General features: G+C 40.5%; 1 protein-coding gene across 5 annotated transcripts in view; it reads right to left on the reverse strand.

The window, feature by feature from the left end:
- vti1a (vesicle transport through interaction with t-SNAREs 1A) overlaps positions 1 to 26,887 on the reverse strand; it is a 109,821-nt gene that overhangs the window by 27,540 nt on the left and 55,394 nt on the right. For 2 of the 5 annotated variants that reach the window (XM_034211318.1, XM_034211310.1), the window contains 2 exons: positions 13,681 to 13,751; positions 10,345 to 10,406 (listed from right to left, as the gene is read on the reverse strand). In XM_034211318.1, the coding sequence (XP_034067209.1) occupies positions 10,345 to 10,406; positions 13,681 to 13,751 (133 nt within the window). Of the gene's footprint in view, positions 1 to 10,333; positions 10,407 to 13,680; positions 13,752 to 26,887 lie in introns of all 5 variants that reach the window. The other 3 variants (XM_034211337.1, XM_034211323.1, XM_034211331.1) reach the window with 2 other exon arrangements.

Consider the following 26,887-nt stretch of genomic DNA (forward strand, 5'->3'; position numbering starts at 1 on the left):
AATAATATTGATTATAATTGTCATCACTTTTAAAGCAAAAATAAGAATAACTTTAAAGTCAAGACTGACAGGTTTAAGACATATGAGTGAACAAGTAAGACAGCGCCTACCAAACAGTCCCTTAGCATTAACTGCATACCATCTAATTATACAACATCTAGAAAACTTCCTATGGTCCCTGTGCTAAAAACGGACTCTATGGGCATTTGACCTCAATGGGGTTTTCTTCACTGATTAAGGTTCTACATGCTTTTGTGGCATAACTCTGCTTTGTCCTTACGATTTTGGCTACAAAAGATGATCGTTTAAGGCAGCCATCATGAAAGAAGTATTTTCTACATCACTAAAAATATGAATCAGTGAGAGGAAGGAAAGCTACGATTTGATGTCCAACCATGCTTTCACTGGAATTCACTAGTCGAACAAAGGCAAATATGGAGGGACGTGTAGAAACAAATAAATGTCGTCTAAAATTAATTTTGAGAAAAAGTGTTTGAGTGGAGTTTAGTGACCATGTATTCATTCGTCTAAAACACACAATGCGGCAACACATGGTACAAGTTCCAAAAACCCAAACCTTAATTGATCTTAGATGATGATGGTATCAGCCAGCAGGAATTAATAGCATTTAGTTTGAGGATGTGCTTAAGTGAGCATATGGATAATAAACAGCAGCTACATACATTTTCACTAAATCTAGTTCAATTTAAAACTAAGGCCTTGGACTAAAAGCATTTCGAGGCAGACATTCAGTCTATAGGCTGCTGCCTCGGCAGTTTAAAATGATGGCCTCTTTTATGAACCTCAGTCACTTTCTAAAGGCTCAATGACCAAGATGAATTGGGTCAACAATACCCAAAAAAAGTTTGAGGTGATTTACTTCTGTTGCAAAACTGATGTTATTGAACCTCTTACATTTCCAAAGCAAGAGCAATAATCCATCTCTAGTATTATTTATTATTTTCTGACAAAATACTGCAAAAATAACAATACAGATTAAAGGGTATTGTACTAATTTGGATGGATATTTGATATAATCATACAAAGCTTTAAAAGATGAGATGGAGTTTTCATTATTAACACATTTTAAATGAAAAGTATTTAAGTTAAATATAATAACTAGATGACCCAAGAACAAAAGAGTAATTTGTTCCTTTGTTGTATGTATTTAGTCTAAAACAATTGATTCTACACATTTTATTATTACAATATACAAATTCAAATAACATTGACAATAATTATTTCTGTAAATTAAAATGTGTTTTAAGATTGTATTGGGCGTAACCACACATAGTCACATACATATATATATTTATAAAGCCCTGTTTTCAAAAATAATTGTTATGACCGTTATGTTTTATACACCATTGAATTTCCATCCACAGCAAGTACCACCAAACTAAAGTAAGCAACCGGATGCGTAATGGGGTCTGTCCTTTTGCCTTAACTTTTTTTTTATTAATATAAACACACTCAAGGCTAGGCTTTTAGCTTATAAAAGATACCTATATTGTTAAGTATTTTGACAAGAGCTGAATCCTGATGCCTACTACTGTCTTGCCTTGCACGCTTTTCCATTCCTTGAAAAAGAAAAGTGGTCCACTTTATATATTGTTTTGCCCGTTGTGATAAAGGGGATCTTTTATGCCATCAACTACATGGCAACAATGTTCTGCCTTTGTTTCATTGCACCATCCTCGGGGTCCGTTAGAATGAGATATAGATATACACAGACGGATACAAATGATTGATGGGTTAGAAGAAAATATTTAAAAAGAAAGCAAGACAAATTCAGCATTTGTAAATATTTCAAGCTCTTGCACCCTGCCAAAGAGAGATCTAAGGGGCAACAACAATAACAGCAAAATCTATACTTAACCATCCGTCCTGATGCAAACACAACTTAGACAGCTGACTTATTTTGTTGAGGCTGTTTTGAAAAAATGTATTTCGGTTGGGTAGAAAACTTAACACAGTAGCAATCTGACACCCCATGTGACATGATTTCACATGAAGTTATCAGCTTAAATTATTTAAAAAAAATATAGTAGGTTTTTTCTGTCCCCTGTTACTATCACTATATGATATATCTGACTGAATGGACTGGTAAGAGACACATATGGTGAAATAAATAAATTATTGATAGTAGACTGAAAGTGCAAGGAAGGTATGTACAGTGCAAGTGTTTGGGCAGAAGCCACTGTATCCTGGCAAGCAATGGAGCCAGAGAGCAACTAATCATGGCACAGGGGTCCCATGTCCTGGCATGGCACAAGATGGAATAGTGCCCGACATGCGCATATGGGTACAGAGTCTATTGCAAAGATATAGGAAACAAAACAGCCATTTTTCTCCTTGACACAAATACTGGCATCCAGTGATGTGGTTGCATTCCACAATATTCCAGGCAGCTGTTGCCCAGAAGTATGCACAATGGCTTGCTGGGAGGGAACAACAGTCAAATAAGAGACAATGTGATAGGTTCTAATTGCTTCAAAATGTCCTGAAGAAGGCCCCCTATTATCTATTTAAATCGGCTGATAATGGGAGGCTCGGAGGAGGAGATGGAGAAGGGGAGGAGGAGTAGGAGGGGGCGACCTAGGCAGAGGGAGAAAGCTATCCTCTGCGCTGCTGTCGCCTCATTATTTTCCGTCTTGACGGACGCCCGCGCTCAACCCCTGGATGAATGGCCCTGTGCTGAATAAGTTATCGCCAGACACACAAAGAGAAGAGTGCCACAAACAACACAGCAGTACTGCAAAGCATGATATATTTTTTTCCTCTCTTTCTCAGTCTTTCCTCCCCCCCTACCCCTGCTTCCTCTAGACGTAAGGCAGGCCCTGCCACAGACTGAGATCTCACCTGTAATTTCTAAAGAAGCTCACAGTAGGTGGGGGAAAAAACGTAACGGATATAATAAAATGAAAGGGAGGAAGGATGCAGGCATCTATGTTTTCTGAAAAGCTATACCTGTACTCCTCCATTTTGTTTCATCTGTCCTTTTTTGTTTGTGCAGCTCCTCAGTGAAGACAGGGACCTCCTTTGGACAGCATCTGAAGATGTTGCAGAGGATGTCTTTTTGTTCTTCTTAAGACAAGGCCCACAGATTGATCAGTGAAAATAGTATTGTTTCATCTGATTTGTTTCCTTTTTCTGTTGTGTGGACTGCTAGGGCCTAGCATATCAAATCAAGATCACGTCTTTGCAATGCTCCCACGAGGGGGTGTGTGAGAGGCTTCCCCATAGTTCCTAAACGGGACTGTGGAAATGATGACTACAGAAAACAGTCCATCCCCAAAACGGCGGTTATGGCTGCAGTTTGCTCTACAGCCGCCAATCACTCTGCCTTGCTGTCACTCAAAAGTAGCGGTGGAACTTTTGGACAGGAGAGCCTCTTTCCCCTCTGACCGGGAAATCAGAGGGTGCCGTGGCCCGACAGGCGCTCGACGGCAGATCAAACAGGGCGGGTACCCTTGGAGTGACACCTGGAGCCACTTCAAGGGATGAGAGCGCCACTGATCTCCAGTCATCTCGTCAGAACGACAGTCTGTCAGGGTTAAAGGAGGGGGGGGAAAGAAGCTCTATCAACCAGGACGGTTTGAGCGAGGTTGAACGAAGGATCACCTCAATGTCATGGATGGCTGACCCTCGAGCATTTGGAGAAGTGATGGTACTGTGAGAGTTTTTTGATGGAATTTTAAAGTTTGGCCTTGATACCTAGTTAAGGGACTAGGTGATATTTAGGTTATGGTGCTGATAAAGCAGTTGTCACCACGATATGTCTGAACTTCTTTTTGTTCTGCTTTGATTGTGAATGCCTTCGACATTAAAATGAATGAATGAATCGTTCTCATCTTTAACGCTAGCCCTCTGTCTCAAACTCTGACATGTTTTGGTTTTAACAATATGTTAAGACATTTTTCAGGATCAATCTTGGAATGATTGAGATATATCTATAAAAAAAAAACAGAAGTACGCTATGGACTAGATAATAGCGAAAGGGAGATATGTAGGGGAGAAAAAGGGGGCTTTGGCAGCCAGTTAAGCGAGTCAATCCTCAACAGACAAATGCATCCCTTATATAAAACAACAACACGTCTTTGCCCTTGTCAACAACCCCTTCTTCTACAGCCTTGGCTTGTGTGTGTGTGTGTATCTTTTCCTTTCTGCAGAAAATGTCCCATCAGCACTCTCTAATGGGCGATGTGGAGGAAGAGAGGAAAAGACAGAGATAAAGCAGGAGGAGAGGGGTGGCAGTGGTGCTTGTTTGGCTCAGGAGCAGCGAGTAATGAGGCTGAGGCGCACCCTGTCATTGTCCCAGCAGCAGCCTGTACACACACACACACACACACACACACACACACATCACACACACACACACACACACACACACACACACACACACACACACACACACACACACACACACACACACACACACACACACACACACACACACACACACACACACACACACACACACACACACACACACACACAAACACACACACACACACACACACACACACACACACACACACAACACACACACACACACACACACACACACACACACACACACGCAAAAGTATCTCCTATCTACAAACGAGACACTCAAAAGACTGATATTCAGACTGATATTCAAAAACACTTTTATTTTTATCAAGTTATATTACTTTTTTAGTAATATAATGTGATTAAAATAAAATTGTTTTTTATATAAAAATGGTTTTATAGTTATTTTGATGGTTTTGTATCTTATATCTCATTCAGTCATCTGATCTTCAAAAGAAGAGATGAGTCCTGTCATCAGGACCATCACAGTCTTTCTGATGTGGAAGTATACATGTGCCTTATATATCTAATATATTCGTGTCTCCTTGCTAAAGTAAATTGGCCTAAAGACCAGCAATGTCTTCCAATTTCCCTTGTCTGTCTGTCAACAGTTTAAACTATCAACCCAAAATACCTTTACAGGCTAACATGCTTTCCTCAATCCATTAAACATGTGCATGCACAACAGCTGCGCTCATCTTCAAATGTTTAAAGTTGAGCTAGGGGTGGCGGAGAGGGCAGATATGATTCATGTTTTGTCGCTTTGCTGCTTTGCCAGAATAAAAACAGACTGGACATTAAAAGGGACAGAATGCTTCCCTGGAGGTGGCAGAAAAGGCCAGGGATAGGACTGACCCAGAGGGATGCTGCAATATGGGGGTGGGGGGCAGGGGGTTGAGCGGGGTGGTAATGATGCCAGGCTGAACAAATTGCAAAGGCAATGCGTTTAAATGTAGTACATGGAATTATCGGGGCAGCAACATGGAGAGGAGATCAGAGAGAGTGAGATCTACTGGGAGTGATCTGCCACTCTCTGGACAGAAAACACGAGGCTCCGCTATGGCTACTGTGATGAGTTCAGATGTAATACAAAGTAAGATAGAATTTAAAATAGGGCAAACCTGTGTTAGACATCAAGTATAGTCAAAAGTGTTTATGATCCTAAATGCATGTGATGGTCGGTATAATGGTGGAGGACAGTGCCAGAAAGCCTGAAACGACTACATTGGGCTGACTCATGACCTCACATCTGATGTGCTTTCCTTTGCTTTTTTCACACTAAAAGAGGGTAACACAAAACACAACATTTTAAAAGAAAAAAACAAATAAGAAAAAGCAAAGGAGAAAACATCTGATCAGCAATCTGAACCATGTTTCAGCCTCAATTAAAATAAATCTTATCTTTTTGTTCAACTTCATAACAAGACTTCAAGAGGGCCCCAAGACTCCGATCACACCACAGCTCACTGGTAGGGTTGAATTCCATTAATAATGTGACCTACATATCCCAGTAATTAATATTCCAAACAGACGGATAGAGAGAGTACTTATTTGCCAATAATACAGGATAAAGGCAAAACTTACAGATCTTAGGGAATCATAAGTGCGCCCTCTCCAGATGTTTTTTTTTCTTTTTTGGGCCATGCACTTTGGTCCAGTGGCTCATGACTTTGATAGCATGTGCGTCCAAGCAATGAAGATACAAAGTATGTACATTTTCATGTGAATCACGCAGGGACGAAACTTTAGATTTGTCTATAGGCAAGAGCAAATTGTACATATTTTTCTTTAGTTATACTGTATGAAAAGGTTTGTGTTCAATTTAATGAATCAATCAGTACACTGAAAAAACTGAAACGTTGACTTGAACTGAATGTATTATGTAAAAAAGTTGATTAGTTGAAATCAATAATATTAGGTTTAGATCAACCGTATTAGGTTCAACTTAATATAATAGCTTTACATTAACCTAATACAGTTATGTGACATTTGTTGACATAATACATTAAATTAAAGTCAATGTTTCAGACAGAATTCAAAATATATTTTCACTGAACTAGCCACATGCATCCACAGTTGTCAAATCTGAAAAAGGAACTGGGTCGCACAATAAGACAGCGTGTAAAGACAGGTTTAAAGAAAAGGAAGTTGGTGTCTTGGTAACAGTGCGACTGCCTCATCCTCATGGCGGCTCATGGGCTGATCTCTTAATCAGTGTCCAGAGTGTGCATGAATCCTCTTCTGATGGCTGAGGCTGTGTCCATCTTGCCTGCCCGTCGCTACTGCCAGTCCCAGCCATGAATATGGAGCTGTTCTGTGGCTGGGAGCTTGCTTATGTTTTCTGTCTGATATCTAGGCCCCATTCCCATTTCAAAGGGAGGTCCACCCGGGGCTTTGACTTTTTGATCTGCCTGGCGACTGAGTCGACCACCTGCATGTGGGATCAGCTGCCAGCGAGAGCAGACAACCCTTCTGCTTCAAAATATACATCCTCCCCCCCTCTTCGTCCTCCCAGCCTCATTGCCCTTCACTGTGCCTCCTCCCTCCATGGAGCCCCAGTGGTCCTAACTGGGTCTGGAGCTGCATCCCGCTCCCAACTGAGCTTCCCGTGGTGGGTTAGATGCTTGAGATGTTCAGGGTAGCGGCAGGAAGGTTCACGCTAAAGACACAGGGCCGTTTTGTATTTACGAGAAGCCATAGTGTCAGGTAAAAAAACAGACGACTTGTCAAAAGGTCTGTGGCTTTTCTATCAAGAGATATTGATCCATACTGTGAGCTGTAACCCTTCTCAATGCAGGCAGCACCAAACCTTTAATTCTTTCAGAAATAACCAAATTGGTGGGTAATGAACACCCATTAGTTGAAAGAAAAATCCAATACACAAAGTTTAAAAAACACATCAAAGCCAGTGGTGTGATTTTACAACTCAGACAACTCATGTTAATATCTTGAGCCACCAATAACTGACTAGAATGTTCTTTCTCTGATGAGTTATATTGATGAGACATTAACGAGCGCCTCCTGCCGGGATTAAGGTGGAGTTAATATTTTACATTGCATTTCACTAAAAAGGAATGCAGCCAATAAAAGTTGTTTAAAAAAACCCAGATGCCAGCTGTAGCCAAAATATTTTCTCTGTGATACAAAGGGACTGGTGTTGTTGCTAAACAGGAACCAAAGGAAATGATAATAGTTTATTTGATGATCATAGATATTAATATGATATCAGGATTCCTTTTCTGCCTCATTGGGATCACTGTGCCTGTCACGGTATAATTAAAACCCAATGGATTTCAGAATATTGAATTTAAAATGAACTAAGACCGGATACCCACCACTAGACCACTGACATCCACTAAGTAAATGAGGACCGTTGACGCGAGAAAGAGGATACTGTTTTTTTAAAAAACAGTTATCAACCAAGACCCAGCCAATCAACAGCACCAACACAGTGTTTTATACTAATTACCCTCATGGGCTGTGATGATTTTCACAGACCCACATTTGTTAAGATTCATTTTCAAACAAAGCAACAGCTATTTGAGATGTCTGTGTTTCTGACTGTTTCTTACAAATAGGTGAGACTCAGAGTCTTTAAGTTAATTAGCTTTCTTGAACCCTGACAGCTAGCTTAATGAGTGTCTAATTGTTTCCCAGCTGGGGTGAAACCCACAGACCACAAAGAAAAGGAGGTGTGAGAGAAGCTACACCAACAATGAAGAAGCACACCATGTATCCTTTTGATAACGACAATTCCCTCATTCTTTTTACCGCACACTGAAGCCTATTTGTCTGACTATGGACCAAGGCCAACGTGTTTACTGTTCATCATTTTAAAAACAACTGTGCGATTATTTATTTATACGATCACTATCACAGTGTAGTGGCAAAACAAAGCTATATCTCTCTGTATTATCGATGCAAAACAATTGTCTAAACCTTGTTGCTTGCAGAAACATATGATTTGGGGATTTAAAATGTAGCTAATTGCTCCATTAGAACAAAAAGGAACACCTAACAAGTTATTTAAACACATTTTCTTTTTTGTGTTCTTTGGTTTGCAAAATGTATACCCAACTATAAGTAAAAGTCCTTTACATACTCCTGGTAGACCTACGCAAAGCAATACACTACTACTTCTATAACTGAGACAAACAAGTGGAGAATGACAAAGCAACCACCCCCCCCCCCCCAACCCGAACCACAGTGTAAAAAAACTACTATTGCTTTGACAACAAAAACAAATATACAATTAATCAAAAGGCAGAAAAACCGGGGGAGCAAATAATGAATTGAATGGGGAAATGAGGACAAATTGCCTAAAAGGGGGTGGGGGGTATGATATCATTGAACCATCCTGAACTTACTTTTCGCTCTCAGTTCTCTATCTCTGGTTATAAATGACTTCAGATTTGACGTTTCCAGCCCACAACCTTACAACAAAACACAATCTCTTTTATTCAAACGGCGAAGAAATGAAAAGGGAAAAAATGACTTTTGTTAAAGAATGACAGGGCTTGTATGTTGTGCTGCTCCCATCAAGCAGAAAGGCGGGCGGCAGTCGAAGGGGCTCGCAGCCGGGCCCCTCTTTGGAAGGCCCTCATAAATCCTGATTTGAGCGGGGCGCTAACCAGAGGAGGAGAGGCACGTCAACAGAGGAGGCTGGAGACTAGGAGGGGGGTGGCAGCATGTTTTTTTAAAATGCTACGTCTGATTAAGTCTTCCCATTAGGTGACAGCTGAACTTTAACATTAATATGATAATATTGAAATAAGTGTGTTATTTACTTCAGCGGCGGCAGAGGGGGGTGGAGGGGAATAAAAGGAGGAAGGAGGAGGGAATGATGAATGATTTCTGGACAGCTTTGGGTGACATGCCAGGCGAGCTGACCCCCCTGCGATCCTCCTCCTCTTCCCATAATCAGACTTGACAAAATGGAGACATATGCAGAAATATTGGTTACAGTCGGCGTCACAGCCCTTCTCAGGCCTCCCCTCTCTGGTAACTGCCGGCCGCCCTGTGAGCCGCCCTCCAAATTGTCTACGGGCACTGAAGCATCTATTTCAATTGGCACTTCCTTCCTGGCCCCAGGATTTTACATTTAGTCGGTGTCATTTACATATTACTCTTAATCAAAATCCACAGTGGGCGACAGGGAGAAAAAAAAACAAGAAAGAGAGAGCGAGAAACAAAACCGTGGCGTCACGGTTCAGAGGTAGGCACACAGGCACTTTATAAAATGGAGATGTGACAAGACATTACGGTGTTAGTGTGTGTGTGCGTCTGTGTGTGTGTGGATGTGTGAGTGTGTGATGTGGTGGCTGCATAAGATAATGCCAGGACTATTGAAATATTTGCGTGTGAATGCTAGTGTTTGTGTGATTGTTCGGGCTGCATGTGCGTGAAGAGACAAAGGCTGCTAGTTGAATATGGGTGGTAAGTGTGAAAAACAAAGGCAAAGAGAAGGAAATAATGGAGACGTGTACAGTGCGCACACTTGTCTTTTCTTGCCTTTTTCTGCTGGCTGCTACTCTGTTCTCAGTTTACCCAGACACCAGTACCATCGCATGTAACAGAACATCATTCACACAGATTGTTTGTTTCATTCAAACATACATTAATTGTCATAAAATTAGAACATAAAAGTAATAAGAATCATTTTATAAACCAAAGATAACAAAAACCTTAAAATAAGAGTTATACTTCGGAAGTATTGCATAAAGTGCAGTTGTTCCTTGTTGAGTCGTTTTTTTATCCACATTTCATCCAAATAAAATGTGGATAAAATCAACTGGTCACAATTTAACCAAAATGGCATTATCAGCATATTTATTTTATACTGAATATAATTGTACTGTATTCCTTCATTTATTTATGTCCGTTGTGCATTGACATGTACCCGTTCTCCACAATAGCAGCGCAATGTGCGGTCAAAAGCAACAACAATGGTTGGTATTCCTCCTAAATGGAAAGATGGATGCAGAAACAAAGTCCGTACCTGCCTCTTACCTTCTCAGCATGCCAGTGAGGATGCGAGAACTCTTGCCCAGGTTGGCGTCCGTTTCTCTCAGCTGGGGGAACAGAATTGGGAAAAATAAAAGTTTTAGTTTCCATCGTGAATAAACAATTCTAAAGGTTATCAAACACAGTCTACATATAAACTACTCATGCAAGGCCATACTGTATAGGCTATACTTGTTTTGCTGGCCTCAAGGCAAGGTACCTTGCTCAAGGGCAAATTCAGAGGGCACCTCTAAAGTTTGACATTTTATTCCTACACCCAAATGTTTGGTTGTATAGAGATGAATCTAAGAAACTTGATAAAAGTATTCACTTTATTTTACTGTTATGTCACTTCTCTTTTTATAGAACATCTCTAACTTTGCTAAGTTAAGAGCAGATTCCCACTAAGTAAGGACTTGTCTTTCTAGCCCTCTGCTGATCATGCTGCAAAGCACACATTAGAGTCATGCAGGGAAAAAGAGTGAGAAGGGCCCTCAGTGTACACAGCGAGCACGAGAAGCACACTTGAAATAATGAACATGGGTATTCAGAGCTAATTGCCGTGGATATTTTTCCTCTTGCTCCATCTACTGTCTTTTCTTTCTCCCTGGCTTTATTTTTCTGCGGGGTCAGGGAGATGTTTTTATTTTATACTCTCATCAGGTGTAGGTTCTTTCACAGAGAAAAGTATTTGGCAGACATGTTGCCAACAAGGTGCGAGTGTGACTGTTAAAAAAATGCTGACACCGCACTGAGTGAGCTGCCACTAACTAACTGTAGTCACATTTCTAGAGGGTGATGAGGGAGTGCAGGAAGAATTTTTGCAGAGAGGTTCTTTCTGGAGTCAGCCGGGAGTCATTTATGTTCATCTCTCTCCGAGATAATAACTGCTTTCCCAGTAAATCAGTATGTCGTAATCAGTGTATTATTTACGAATTCTATTCTAATTTTGATTCCTCACTTTCACCTCTGTTCTTCCACCCTCCCTCTTCTCTACAATAGTTCCAACATCACTCTTTTTCCTGTGTGTTCTGGCTCATCTTGCATTCATCTCTCTTGCCTGCAATTCGCCCTCTCTTCCCACCCCTTCTTTACTGATACTTTTTTCCTCTTCTTCCATCCTCCCTTCCTACCCTCTGGCAGGCTGAGTTGGTGCGATGCAGGTTGTGAGAGCCAAGGATGCATGTGGTACAGGGTAGGAGGTGGGGGACCTGGGGTATGGGCCCTCTGGCAAAGACAACAAGTCCTGCAGTTGCCTGATGTCTGCCTCTTCCCACAGATCTGTCCCCTAGATACCTCACACTTTCTCCCAAAATACATCTCTCTCTGAATCATTCCTTCTTTCCACTCCTCTCTCTGTGTCTCTCCACAGCCTCTCCCCAAACCTCATGCTCTCCTTCTTAACATGAAATGGAAACCAGCTGACATTTTAATGCAGTTGAATGTCTGAAATTAACTGTAAACTGGAATTAACGAGGGGATTTGAATGTATAGATCAAGACAGAACATTGCAGCTAAGACACCCTTTGTAGGCATTAAATCCATACAGAATATGTTGCCATGAATATAAAATAAAGCTCATTTGCAAATATAATTCAAAAATAATCTCGAAAAATAATCCTTATGAATATTTTATCCAGAGTGCCAGACAAAAAAGAGAGCATTGAGGAAAAGTTCAGCCTTCAGGATGAAAGGTGCAAAATGTAAAGGCCTGTATTAATGTATTTAAGTTTGCAAGTATACTGAGCATGACAAGTGTAATGTTTTTTCAAACATTTTTTTTTAAAAAGCCTTCAAATTACCAATAAATTAAATAATTGTATGTGAATAATCAGAGCACAAATGACTACATTCTACCCTAAATAATATGTATTTCTTATTCTCTGTCAGCTTTCAATGTGAAGGTGCCGTTTCAAATAATTTCCTTTATGGTATAATTTGTGGCTAAATAAATGCACAGATCATGGGCTTCGGGGGAGATAGGATTCATCTGACCCCTAGAGAAGGGAGAGGACACATTTGGTAACCTGATTTAGTCATTTTAAGGCAAGAAGTATTTATTTGGTGTAACCAATGTTTAATTTGTGCATTCAAATCCCCTTTTTGTCCCCTTAATACCAAATAATCAAGTCATTAATTTTAAACTCTGGAATAGAAATATAAGGGTTATATATTATATATAAGGATACAAACACTCATTGTAGGTTATCAATGAGTCTTCGTTCCATGCTGTTACCTGTCTGTTTCGTATTAGCTAGCCTGGAGAATTGTTAAATTACATTCTTCAATCCACTCAGCGGTTCAGAGTCTGCAGTGTACTACTTTGACCCAGTGTTGAAACCTTCCATTGACTTCTTTGTGTACCATAAAAGCAAAACAAAAGGCTAGACCCCCTGCTGAGCATGGGGGTCTGTGTGTGTGTGTGTGTGTGTGTGTGTGTGTGTGTTTGCTTGTAGATCTAAATGTGTGTCTGTGCTGTATTGTATGCTAAAACTATGACTCCTTCACCTTCTTTTTAATGCAAAAGATCTGTTAACCAGCCCTCGCATCCAGAGTCTTTACATCTTGATATATTTTTACTTAACTTCTGCCCCACAAACTGCCTTTAAAGCCCTCCTGAATGTGTGTGTACATGGTCGGGGGGGTTCAGCGAGGAAGACTCATGGGAAGAAAGGAGAGCGAGAGCGAAAGCAAAAGAAAGAGAGCAGGTACTCTCAGTAGACACTGTGGACCGTTTTGAAAGGAGATGTTTGATTTCCTTTGAAAAGGGCCCACTGCCATGTTGTGATCTTTAAGCATTCTGCGTTGAGGGTGCCGTCAGTGCTGGGCCCCCTTCCTGTGTTTGGTCTTTTCTGTCTCTGCCTAACTGTCTGTTTGGCTGTCTGAATGTAAGGAGGGGCAGCGCTAAGGATTTGGAGGGGTGGCGGGTTACTCTCGGAGGAAAAGTGGGAAGGAGAGAGGGAAACTGGAGAAGAGTGCTGAGATGTAAAGGAGGGTAGGTGAGGAAGGATGGCTGCTGGCAAAGCTATCCCCATTCAGGTGAGAAAAGGAAAAGCGGGAAAATCCTCGAAAAATAAATACCGGGTTCTAATAATATATCACCACAAGAAAGTTTCAATGCATGTGGTGAAGAAATATAGGCTCAACAGTTACCTCACATTAAAGACAACACATTAAACTAAGCAATATGGAGCCATCATTAACTGCCTCGTCATTACTATTCTGCTGATGTAATGTGTACACATGAGTAAGCAAACCAAAGACAGTGTGTGTGCCGTGTGTGTGTGTGTGTGTGTGTGTGTGTGTGTGTGTGTGTGTGTGTGTGTGTGTGTGTGTACTCACCCTCTCTCTGGCTTTTTGGATCTTCTCACGGTCACCGTGCAGGTTGCTGAGAATCTCCTGGCCCACTTGTTCTGTAAGAGAAGACGGTGCAGGGTGAGAGGAGTGTGTGTCTGACATTTGCAAACTGACCGTAAAGACGGCCTCACTCAAAACGTAAAAGTTTGAATACATGATGTATTTTTTAAGCAATGTAACTACAGTTTAAAACTTTTTATTCTCTGTCTTTCAAATCCGGAAAGTCGGAATAATGTGAACAGAATATTTTATACCTAGATTCACAGATTTGTTATAGAAAACAATTTTTTCACGAGATTCTTTAGTAAATAACATCCAGGGTTGAATCATTCAATTATTTCAGAAACAAAAAGGGAGAACAATTTTCATGTTTACATTTACTTGGAGTGTTCTGCATGCAGGCCTTGTGCAATATTCAATTGTTTTTATTTTGTAATTGTTTATGTCTTATATCATATATTAGATTTGTATGCTGCATTGTTGAAGAAGCCTCGGATTCAAGATTTTCATTGCCATAACTGCATTGTAGGTACTGTGTATATGAAAATAAAACATTCCATTCATTTTTTAAATATATATTCTTAAAATTCTGAATACCCCAGCACCTTTTCTACCAGTGGGGTCCAAACAGCCAATGCAATAATCAAGAGGCCATTCTTTTTAAATGCCTCTCGTCGGTTGTAGATGTAAACACATTAACGCACAGTTATAAAACATCCCCGACAAGGCACCTGACAAGCTCGTCAGTGGTCACTGTCAGATTCCTGTCCCTTGGGTTGGGGACCAAAAAGAAAGCAAAACAAAATAGAAAATGAATAAGCTGCGGCCGCTCCCCCCCCCCCCCCCCACAAACTACTGCTGCCATCAATGTAACCATGCTGCTCCAGCATTAGCGTTTAAAAATGAGGGAGGCTGAGGATGAATCAGGAAAAAAAGGAAAAGAAGTGAAGAATCTTTGCATGGATCAAAGACAGGCTTTCAAGCGTACCAAACAAATCCGGAATAAACAACGCAGTTGCTGACTGTATTACACTACACAGGTGCCGCACACCAAAGGGCCCACGTGCTGAGCCCCTGTTTGGGGGGAGCAGTGCAAAAATGGGCTACATCTGGCAGCTAAACAAGAGAAGAGAGGGAGAAATAGAGTAAAAGATAGAGAGACGGAGAAAGGAGATCAGGGAAAAGTAGAAAAAAGAGGAAGCACTGTCAAATGAACGACACTCGTCTCCCATTCATCCCATCCCTTTTACCCCCTACACTGTAAGTGACTCAAATGTGTCTCTTCCTGCCTTCATTAATTTCTAATCTGGGACGAGACAGATTGAAGGATACCCAGATTAAACAGTGCAGTCAGACAGTCACATGTGACAAATAGGGCAGATTAAAAGACTGAGTGCAGGTATTAATAACCATAAAAAACAAGCCCTCCCCCGTCCCCATTGGAGAAGAACAAGGGATAAACAGGAAGGGAGTTTTTGCCGAATTCTTCTGTTAAACAGACAAATAAGAACATCTATCCATCTCTGTCAAGGCTGTGGCGTTTTCTTTTAAATAAATGAGTGTGACAAGGACTGCAGCAGCAGAGTTTTTATGGCAAGTGCATTATTGGAAAGGTTTGCAACGTGTGAAAAGATGGATGAGTTAGCAGGAGAAAAGGCCTCCGATGATAGCTCAGTCTAAGCACTGAGAAATCATTACACTCATTCCGTTTGTTTATTTTGAAAGCCAATGATGGTTTTGTGAACGTTTAGGTAAAAGGAAATAATGGACAGCCTTGGCAATGAGATATGTTTCAGTGGACGAGAATAGGACCACTGGATTCAGGTTTGTGTCTATTGTAAGATGCTGACGAGTAGCTGAGTGCTTGTGCTGTTTGAAGAATGAAATGAAACCAAGGTTTTAGAAGTGCTCCATGCTGAAGGACTATCAGTATAGACCATAATATAGAACACACAAATGTTTCATGGTAAAATCAGAAAAGTGTACATCTATTTACACGTATGTTTTTGTTAAAAATTGGATACAATTATGTATTAGAGGCCCAATGCACAGCCTTGATCAAGAGAGAATATGCTATACTCTTCAAAAATCAGAGAAGTGTTATTACACAAGATTTTAAGCAAATTCAGGCCTTTAAACATTTGCATGAGTTAATGGAGGAATAACAGCTAATATCACATTGAAGATATAATGGTCGGTGGCATATTCAGTTGTTCTAAAGAATTAGGGTTAAATATAACCCTATGGAATAAAATATGTCACCATGACTCCTTAAGATGAAAACATTTTCCTTGGCGGTGTTAAGGTCTTTCCCAGGTCTTCCAAACATCTCTCACCTTTCCAACAAAGGAATGATTTTGGAGGACTCTCCCCCACCACACCAAGCTATTCAGGGTGTGCATAACATCTCCCAAGGGAATGTATGGTGTTTATTGTCTTTATCATGTATCTTCCCTTGCATTAGTCATTCTCTGGCATGTATCTACATTTACATTCATCTTATTTAACTCCTGCTGTCCAGTGGTCCGTGTAAAACACCATTAGTTACTGGGGAAAATAAGTTGTTGGGCAACAAATGGTGCAAAATATTGAGCTAAAACCAACAAATCTATTGGAGGAGAGTAATGACAAGCTCCTCAAGAAACAACTTGCATGACTTAAATGCTATTTCATCATCATCATCAAACACTAGGCTATATATGGGCTTTTCACCCATACTGTCGATGTGACCACAGTGAACTCATACCTCTGGTCTTAGCTCATGTTGATGTGTGGGAACATGTTTGGTAGAACCTGACCTTAAATGGCATGTTGGTGTGTAAAATGTGCAATGTTAACCCTATATGTTCAAGTATACAGCACAGCAATCGCAATAAATATAGAATTTAGGACTACAACAAAAATGTGGGGTAAAAAGAGAGAAAGGTGGACGGTTGATAAAACCAAAGCAGGAGAGGAGAAATAATTTTGTGTTAATAGCCCTGACTTGTTGCTTGTTAGTGTTTAAAATATTCCCCTCCTGTTTAAATAGCTATTAACAATTTAAATAACCCTGGCCCAGAGGCCTTGCTCTGACTCACTTGTTAAAGATCCCCATCCCCAAAGGTCCATTTAACAAGCCCATTATTCCATTACATTACACTCACACCAGCACCACTGAGCCTTAATCCAACTCATTCCTCTAATGTAACTGTAGAAAAGAATTAGTATAGATAGTCGAAGGCACAAATTAGATTGAGGGGGGAATAATGTCTGCATCAGGAATTAGACACAGAATTGACATGGCACAGTTTATCTCAGCTCAACCCTGCTAAATGTTTCTAATAATAATACGGTGGACGGAAAATATATTTAATGGACAATTAACTTTACTAGTGCAGAACAATAAACCACCGTAAAACGAGCCAGACACAGTTGGAGAGGAACGCTTTTATATGCTCCGATTCTGGAACAAAGCTGATACAATAAGTTGACAGAAAAATATTCAACAACTTCCTAAAATCTTTTATTTGCCAACATTTCCCCAGATTAAGCTTACTCAAAAGTTGTTCTGCTTCTCTTAGCTTTTTGTGATAACAGAGAGGCTTAGCTATTTTATTTTACCTTCACATGCTAGAAAGAAAAGGCTAACATAATAATTCATAATTCTGTGTAAAATGTAAATATTTTATCATGGACAAAACCATGCAGAAAACCAACAACTTTGGTGCCATGAAAAACCTCCACCTCCTTGAACTTTTTTCAGTCCACGACACATTTAATTGGAGGTATCATCTGTTTTATAGGAGCTGTTTCAGAGCAGTTACATACTGTCTAAGGGCTCTTTCTCTATTTCTGAGTTGCATTTTTGCCTTGCTCTCTCCATCCCCAGAGCCCAAAGGGTACAAGACCTGACAGTGGTGTGCTCTGAGGCTCAGCACAGCTCCTTTTCATTAAGCAGTTGAGACCACTTTTTGAAGGTTACCACACACACTTGTATCCGGACACAAGCCACACACTCTAACAAACGGGGTAGGGGCACCCATGGGAAGATTGAGGAGGAGCCAGATAAATGTTAGACCATACATTTTCTCACTATCTCTCTCTCAAGCTTGCTCAATTTCACACACACAACAGACACAAAGTGTGGCAGTCGACTTATGCCTGTTACTCCCAGGTGAATAAAGTTACCTGTCTTTCTACACTTCCAGAGAAGCTTTTTTTACATCTACAACTGCCTGGTGACATACTTTCATCACCTCCATCAAAGTTGTACCCACACTGGGATGTATTTGTAATGCTGAGCCCACAGGCCATGAGGCTTGCGCCTTCGCACTGAGCATAAAAAGGTGCCAAATGCTAGGTCACAGGGGGGGCATGCAGCATAACAGACAATGTTGCATGTTAATTGGGAACTGTTTCTTCACAGGACAGCAGAGTACATTTAATAAAGTGTCTAGATTCATTAAAGGAAGGGCACAACATTGGGCTTTTTCCAGAATGGCTTTAGCATTGACTAGTCTTTAACAACACACTGAATAGGTGTATATGAAGGTGATGCAGTGGCAGGGTATAAGCACCTTAAAGGCCCAAAACTAGTACTATTCTGGGCAGGGAGAAGCAGAGCCATATGAGTCCATCCTGACTTAGCCCATGCAGCGGCGTTGCATGTGTATGAGTGGTGGTGGGCAGTCAGGGTGGATTTCTGGGGCCTTTCTTCACTCCGCCAGGCTCTGTTTTATTCATCGCCTGCGCCCTGACCCCGCAGAGCTCCTGTTCTGATAAATCACTTCTGATTAAGACAGATCTCAGTTAGTCAGACACTCAACTTGGCCTATTCATCATTCCATAGAAAATATCCCTCTCTCCTCCCCCCGTCCTTCCTCCCCCCCCCCCGGCTCGTTTGCCTGTCCGTCAGACCGAAGCAAAGCGCAAAAAGAAATGTCTGCTGTTTTAAATGGCTGATTATAGACATTTGGAGGATGGAGAGACGTAAGAGCGTCTTATGGGTGATGAGACGAAAGTGTAATGGGTATAAATGACCGTGCCTGCAGGAGAGCAGCGTCTAATAGAACCATTTGTTTCAAGCTGAACCGGGGTGGAGAGAACTGAAAGCTATATTTTCCTTCCATTTGAGCTCCCCCTCTTCTTTTCTATTCACCTCAGCCTCAAATCTCAGATCACTTGATTTACATTTATTTTTAAAGCAAAGTCTCCTTCACCTTCATTCAATGAGAATTGATGAGGCTTGGAAGTGAATAGCTTGTTTTACATTTAGGAAATTACCCGTACCTACACGTCCCTGTGGACAGATTCGCTGACATGGCCACTCGGGTTGGTTAGTAACAATGTCAACTGAATATTTTATGTGTAATTACCAACACATTCAGTTGTTTAAGAGAATAACTTTTATACAAAGATGTGTTATTATAAACTACAGCTAAATCATAATGCTGTGCCAAAGCATCTAGACAGCCACAAAGCTATTGTGTTAAAATGTCTAACAAACCCGATTAAATTAACCTGAACGGCAGGAGGGGTGAGAAGCAGGAGGGGTGAGGGGAGAATGAGAGTTTCTACGAGCAAATTGCCTGGACTTAATCAACCAGTCTTACTGAACCATTCAAATGAAAACTAATGGACTTGGGTGCTTGCTGTGGGCTGGAGCATTGCTTTCTGAGGTCTTCAATTAAAAAACAGGGAATTACTACAGACGGCTGGTCAGCCCATACACCTATTCTACGCATATCCCGATTGGTCAATTGAGCGGACTTATTAATTCCATTTCCAGTGCTGGGGAAATTATTTTTTATTAAATGAACTTGGTCAAAATTGTAAAAATGCATGAAGTGTAGAATTAAAACTCATTTTCGAATGAGTTAATTTGTATATGCATTATTCATAGTGGTGACATTTGTGTCACACAATTGTGCTGGCCATGTAGTAACTAAAATATAAAAAAATAAATAGTACATGAATAAAAAACAAAACAAACATTAGTAAGTCAAACTTTATTCAATAAAGTTCGATTGTAAGTGCATTAGTATGCAACTTAAATAATTAGATGTTATTATTAGCTGAGTAGCTGTATAAGTAATGGTGCCACACCACATGAGCATTGTAATAACATAATGACCATATCTAAACCAAAGGTCAAAGTCATGTAAAAACACAACAGACCTCATCAAAGGAACATTTCATAAAAGCATATTCAGTTGGATTTAGAAGAGAAACACATTGAGCCAATTTGAGCTCAACCAACGATGCCAAGATGGCTAGAGACTAAAATGTAGGAGAGAACAACATGTCAGTTGGTCCTAATCAAACACAACGTCTGATTTAAAATCCGCCGGTGGAACTGACGGAGGAGAAAAGTTTGCCAGTTTCTCGGAAATGGACTCAGGGAGAGATGTAAAGAGGAGGAGGGAAGAAGAAAGCGAAAACTTGACGTTTCTCTGGTTCATTTTCAACAGTTTAGGAGCGCTAATCATCACATTACTGTTGATTAAAGGCTTTCACGTCTCTAATCAGAAAGTTGACAGGCAGATCAAAGAGCGAAACACACATTTCTTGCCTTTTAATTATCTGTACAACACCACACCTCGGGCAGCTCTTCCCTGCCTATCTCCTCAAACTCAGCGAAAGACTGCAAAAGGAGATCTAACACTCCTCAGCAGTTCATTATCCAATAAAATGGAACATGGGGAGAGAAAACACACACACACACACACACACACACACAATTACACGCATCTGCACACAAAGCTTTAAGGCTTTCTGATTAGTGAAGACCTGGGGGAGGCCTGAAGTCTTCTTTATTAACATGTCCCGAATTGGAACACCTTAATTATGTTTGTCAAAATCGGACGTGGCGTCAAGCTCATTTGCATGTTTTGACAAGGCCTGTTGGGAGCCTCTCTCTATATTTCCCTAGGAGTATTTAGCACTTTTCAACACTGACTGATAATAGCTTCTTGTTGCTAAATGAATGAAATAACTTGTGAGATGTACTTTGTTGGCTTTGACCGCTTACTGTTTTCGAGTTAAAAGGTCAAATGGATGGGTATGCTGAGTGAGGTTCATACAAAAGAGCCACTAGACTTTTTAAACAAGCTTGATCGCCACTCTTGTTCAACCTGATGACGATTTGACACCTTATGGAGCTTAATTGTTCCTAAATAGCTGTTCCCTGAAAAATCTGTACTACATTTGGGAAACATTTGGCACTGTTCTGGAAAGACCTACTTGTTCCGTAGCACATTCAATACTACAACAGACTGCTACCTGACTCATGATCACATCCTATTTGGATAAAAGAAAGCAATGAACAACTTCCTCCCTTCCCCCATTAACAGCACTAATTGAATCTTTGTTACGTCGATGATATGTAAAACAAGTATGGTTGAAAACAAACAAACAATCTGTGGGGACACAGGACTGTCGGCAGCAATTTAGCAAAGGAGAAAAAGGAGGGCATTAAAGCGATACATCAAACATTAGCCTGAATGGAAGCCGCAGGCTATTAGAAGTGGTTGCACCGACAGGATCTGACACTTACAAATTATTTTTCCTAAACTTTGTATTAATTATACTCATAAGCGGGAGAAGAGGTTGCAAATCACAGCACAACATAAGACACAGATAGGATTAGTGTTGAAGCTGGCTGCAGAATGACAGGTATCAATATCTGTGAATGAAGCTCATTTTCTTGGTTATATTCGGCTAAATCTAAGTTTGATTATGAAACATATCGCCTAGTTAGGAATTGAAAAGATTGAAGTGAAAGAGAAAGTAGGAAAGGAAGCAGGAACAAAGTATAAAGACAAGAGGAAAATGGAAATAAGGAAGAAAGTGAGCAAGGAAAAAGGAAGGAAAGGAGGACAATGAATGTAAGGAAAAAGGTAGGAAGGAAAGAATGGAAGACAGGAAGGAAAGAAAATAGGAAGGGAAAGAAACGAGGGAACGAAAGTGGAGGGAAGTAAGTGAGCAGCTAAGAATGATTAATCGTGCCAATCAACCAATCAAGTGGCTTGTTTCAAGCGACTAATCAGATGGCTTGTTTCACCTTTTTAACCAAATGTGGACTTCCGTGCATAACAAAGTTAGCACCGTTTTCACCTTTATAATGAACTTTTGGCTGCATTTAACTTGTGTCTAATAATAATAATAATAATATAAAGGTTTAAATTTGAATCTTACTGATCACTCTTAATAAATTGCATTTTTCTGCATTCCCTGAGGTGGTTGAGTTGATGAATAAACACAGCTGATGGGGACAAAACGAACTAAGGCTAACTAACTAAGAGTGCGCAGTAAATCACTTTAACATAAAAGATGGAAATGTTTGTTTATCCTTCGCGGCGACAGAGATACTTGTCGTGTATGGGAGGATTGAATATAAAATGATCCTTTATGCATCAATTCAACATTTTATGTGCGTTTTTTTGTAGCATGCATTAAGTTCTTTTAAAAATGTACTGCCACAGTCACAGTGCCCCTCTTATGCACAAAACAATTAATCAAATTCTCTTCGGCAAATTCAAGGTGCTCTGACAATTTTATTTGAGCGAGCAACAGTGAAGCTTGTTATCCGAACACTGCGTCATTGTATCTTCTCCGACAGACAGCACAAACACAAGTGTGTGTTTTACTTTAGGGTAATACCACCGCACTTCCCTGGTCTAGTAAAGGGAAAATAATACTGCCATTATAGGCAGAATACGAAGCACAGAGGGAACTCACAAAAGAGAAATGCATCATGCGCCTCAATCAACAATGGACCGGGGCCACAGAGTTGAAGGCAGATTATTGTCAGCTTCCCACTGTGAATACACAACATGCACGACATGTGAGGGCTTGTCGAAGCTCTTGCATATAGTGTACATTGTTTATGTCTACTTACTTTACGTTGTTCCCCGTAAAACATAGACAAAAACATAGACAATTCTGGCAGTTCTATCCTTCAGAAATTCTCCTTGAACACCTCGTCTTAGAAAGTTATGAACAATAGAAAAGATCCCTTATAGCGAGATATACTAGTGAAGAACAATAAATATGATTTCTATGATTCACAGTGAGGCAAAAGTGGCAGAATAAAGAAGAAATATAAAGTATGAAAACAAGCACAATCACTTATTTTGACCAAACTAAAATGCAGTACCCATCATTTCCTTATTCAACAGTTTAGGCAAAAGGCAACTTCAACTCCTTGCTTTAATAGTGACAAAACGGCCTGCCGATTTTAAATGGCATTTTAATGTGTTTCCGCTGCACTATTTCTTATGCTCTAATTGTCTTTCATTTTGTAAAGCACTTTGAATTGCCTTGTGTTGAAAGGTGCTATATAAATAAACGTGCCTTGCCTTGTGTATTGTCTGAAATCTGAAATATATGTATCCAAATGTTGGCATATATTTATACTGAAGTATCGGATATGTGACATATCTAAAAGGTGAATAACACATGGGTTGAAATTGTACTAAATATAATATAACTATGCATCACTGCTGGGTGCTAAGCTGTCTCATGTTCCTCATCATTAGCTAAAACAGGCTTAAGTGAATACCCAACACGTCTTGCCACCATCTTCCACACTAATGAAGCATATCTAAGTTTGAGACATGGCAGAACTAATTTAATCTACCTTCCAAAGGGCCCTTAGTGGCCATCAAATTAATTATTCATAAAGGACACGATATTACAACTCAATTGTCAACTCATTAGCTAGCCCTTTTTTTAACCTCCCCCTGCTTGTCGCTCTCTTTTGTCTTCAACTGTTTTTCTATTAAAGCAAGTCCTTCGCTTTTAATCTATAACTGAGCAATGTACATAGTCATTGAAGCTTCTGAACAAAATGTTTGTATCCTTTTTTTTGTGTTGTGAAGTTTGCAGATAAAAGTGACAATTGGGTAGGGGAAGGTTTCTACGATTGTCTTGCTCCCTGTGTGTTATAAGGTATGCTGATGGCGCCAGCTTTACCATAGAGATTAAAGACACAAAGAAAGTCATCAAGACTGTTATAACAAAACTTTAGATACATTTAGTTTTCCCTCATGAATAATAAATGCCATATGTCAAAGCTGATGGTGGTGTTTAGATAGTTTTGCCATGAGGAGGTGGGGACAAATGTATTTTACACACAGCAGTTCTTTTAGCTAGGTGTCATTTTCTCTTCAGGGGTAGAATGATGGTATGCGACCCTGCCATGACTGACAGGAACAGCAGCAGCCAGGCATGGCTACAACACCCTATAGCGAGACACTAATACGTATATGCTGATTCCTCATATGAGTATGAGGACCCTCCGTGTAAATCAGCATGAGGCCCACACAGCCTGGAAACCAAAACAAAAAATAATCGCCAACAAGTATCCATGCGTGAATAAAAACTCTGCATACAAGATCAATCCAAGTCATGAAACACTTTTGTTGCACCTCAAGTACACATGCAGACCACCCACCACACGGGTGTATAACAGCTCTGCAGGAGGTCAGAGGAGAAGATGTGGTGTTACGAATATTAGGCTAGAGATACTAAAGAAATCAAATAGCCAAAGTCAGCCACAGAGGAGTGTCTGTTTTCATTGAATTAGAACATTTCTGGATAGACTAGCAGGTGGCAGTAGTTTATTTGTCCCTTGACTCACAGTGTTCTTACAGTTTTAAATAAGGGGTGGATGAGAGATTTATAGAGTTCAATATGTAAGTCTATGTGCAGATGAGAGATTCAAAACAACGTTTTTGACCAATAATAGCGTTATGTAGAAGTGTTTATTGAGGTGTTATGTTATTCCAAGTATTGACGGTTGGTTAACAATGTACCATCTAAGGCAAGGATAAAGAAGACGGAGGAAACATGATTGAAAAACCTTTTCCACGAGAAAGGAAAAACATTCAAAAAATGTGTTCAAACTCAAGGACACATGCATTTTTGTCAGAAACAGCAGATGTAAACATAAATGTTGTTTACAAGAAACCACCATAAGGCACCTTTAACTTGAATAGACACATTTTTTTGAAACTTATTTTTCCTTTTGGAAAGCGCATTGACATGGAAACTAGCATAATATATGTTTGGCGGCACTACCTTGAGGTTACTTTCAATGGGTGACACATACAGTATGATGAAGAGACACGAGTACATTAAAAGAGTTTTCTTTTGAGAGATTAAAATGTTTCCCAAGGTGAGCAAGTACTTTTATGTAATACAAATGTAGTGTTGTCAAGGACCAGTTATCATAAAGTGGAAAGTATTTGAATGTAAACCAATGTTAGACACTGCGCTGGCTATATAAATATGAACAGCATTTTGTATACTGATACATTTTGAATAAATTAGAAGGTTAATAATCTGCCAAATAAAGACACTCTATTGGCAGTACATCTCCAGCGAACATTATCTGCATGAGAGATAGGATGTGATACAGCGCAGCCGTGACAGCGGGCAGCCTCTGCATGCTCCGTCCCCTGATTGTAATTGAGGCCGACGCGTGACAGCCCCCCATGTGCCCTCCCTGCAGTGGCCCGGGGCAGAGGCCGTGCTGACAGAGGAGGCACCCGAGACAATGGCACAGGGTCCTGGCCTGGCACGGCCAGAGCATGGTACCCTTAGGGGCACAGACCCCCCCCCCCCCCCCCCTCTCCCTCTCAACCCACCACAACTTTCGCTGCCTCACCTTTGTCACCAGGCATCTCGGAGGCTAACGAGAGGGCAGGCGAGACTGCTTAGCAATTCCACCACATCCGTTGGCTGGGTATGCAAGCAGCTCCTTTTTCCTCTCTGCCCTCCGTGTCCCCCCCCCCTCACCCTCACCTCTGCTCTGAGACCTTTGGTGAAATAAGTGTCAGCCTGAGGAGACAGGCACTCATCAACACTTTATACCTGGGAGGTATATTAATGCTGTGATGGCTTGCAAGAGGAAAGAGAAAAAAAAGCTTTGTCCTCGTAGAGAGAGATAAAGGACAAAGCCTTGGACAACTTTTGAGGATGTTAACTTTGCCGCTGTTAATGTGGATATAATGTGAAAGGTAAAATAAAGCATAAGACAGAAGCAGAGGCCGAATATTATCTTACATCCAGTATAGTTGTATCTCGAAAGACACGGGATATACTAATAATTGGTCATGTGTTTTTAAAAGGAAGCTATATTTATATAAGGTTTCTCTTGATCAATAAGAGACTGAGAACGAAAAAGGAATATGTTGGAGAGAGCGAGGGAGTTGCAGGGAGATAAAGACCGAGAAGAAGTCTTCGTTTCTCTGAACAGAAGCTCCCCACCAGGATCCGAGTTACGAATGAAGCTTCACATCCACAACAAGTGGAGCTAGAAGCCTACAGGGGCCTTCTGGTATCAAGCCAGAGATACATAATTAAAAGAACACGGAGAGGGAGCAATGTTTTTACCAATGTTTTCATTAGGCCAAGTTAACACATTGGTCTCCCACAAGACCCGCAGACAACAGGCAAGGAAGTAGATGGAATAGGAAGCTGCCTATTGGGGTCTAAAACTCTGTTCAAGAACTGTTCAAATTAGTGCTGGTCTATGGCCGCCATAGTGTTACAGTTTATTAAAAACATTTAATTTTGACAGATAGAAAAAAAGCATGCATGGGCCTGCTTTTTCATGATATTCTCCCTCTTTTCCCCAACATCCAGGCTTAAATTAGCCAGGATTTTTAAGATCAGGGACTGTTTTTTAGGCTATGAAAAATGGATTAAATGAAGAGGAAGTCTGGCCTAATGAGCTCCCTGGGCTACGGAGCAGCAGGGACTGTGAGTGGAAAGAAGGGAGACGAGGCAAGCCTTTGAGGAAGAAGGGGCCGCAGCCATGCCCAAAGTGTGCCAGCTTCTCCTAGCTTTAGCGCCAATGGCACAGACGGCACCTGGGCAAAGCCTGGCCACCCTTGTCCCGTGCCAAAGAAGAAGAGAGGCAGAGCAGCAAGTTTGTGTTGAACCTGAAAGTTCTTTGGCTCTATTTTTTGTATTTGAAGTGCTTTTATATTTGTATTTTTGACATTTGCTGATGGTTAAGTTATCGAATGGGAAAAGGAAACATGTATTCTTTATTGATTTTCTGCCTATAGATGCCCTTTTATTAGTAATATAAGCAGGAAACATGAACCAGTATAAAAAGAGTCTTCCAAATTCAAAATAACTGCTACAAATCTCATTGAAATGGCTCAACAGAGTGGTGAGTCAAAAAGATTCATTGCAA

This window comes from Gymnodraco acuticeps, unplaced genomic scaffold, assembly GCF_902827175.1.
Source record: "Gymnodraco acuticeps unplaced genomic scaffold, fGymAcu1.1, whole genome shotgun sequence".
In the NCBI taxonomy this organism is placed as follows: domain Eukaryota; kingdom Metazoa; phylum Chordata; class Actinopteri; order Perciformes; family Bathydraconidae; genus Gymnodraco; species Gymnodraco acuticeps.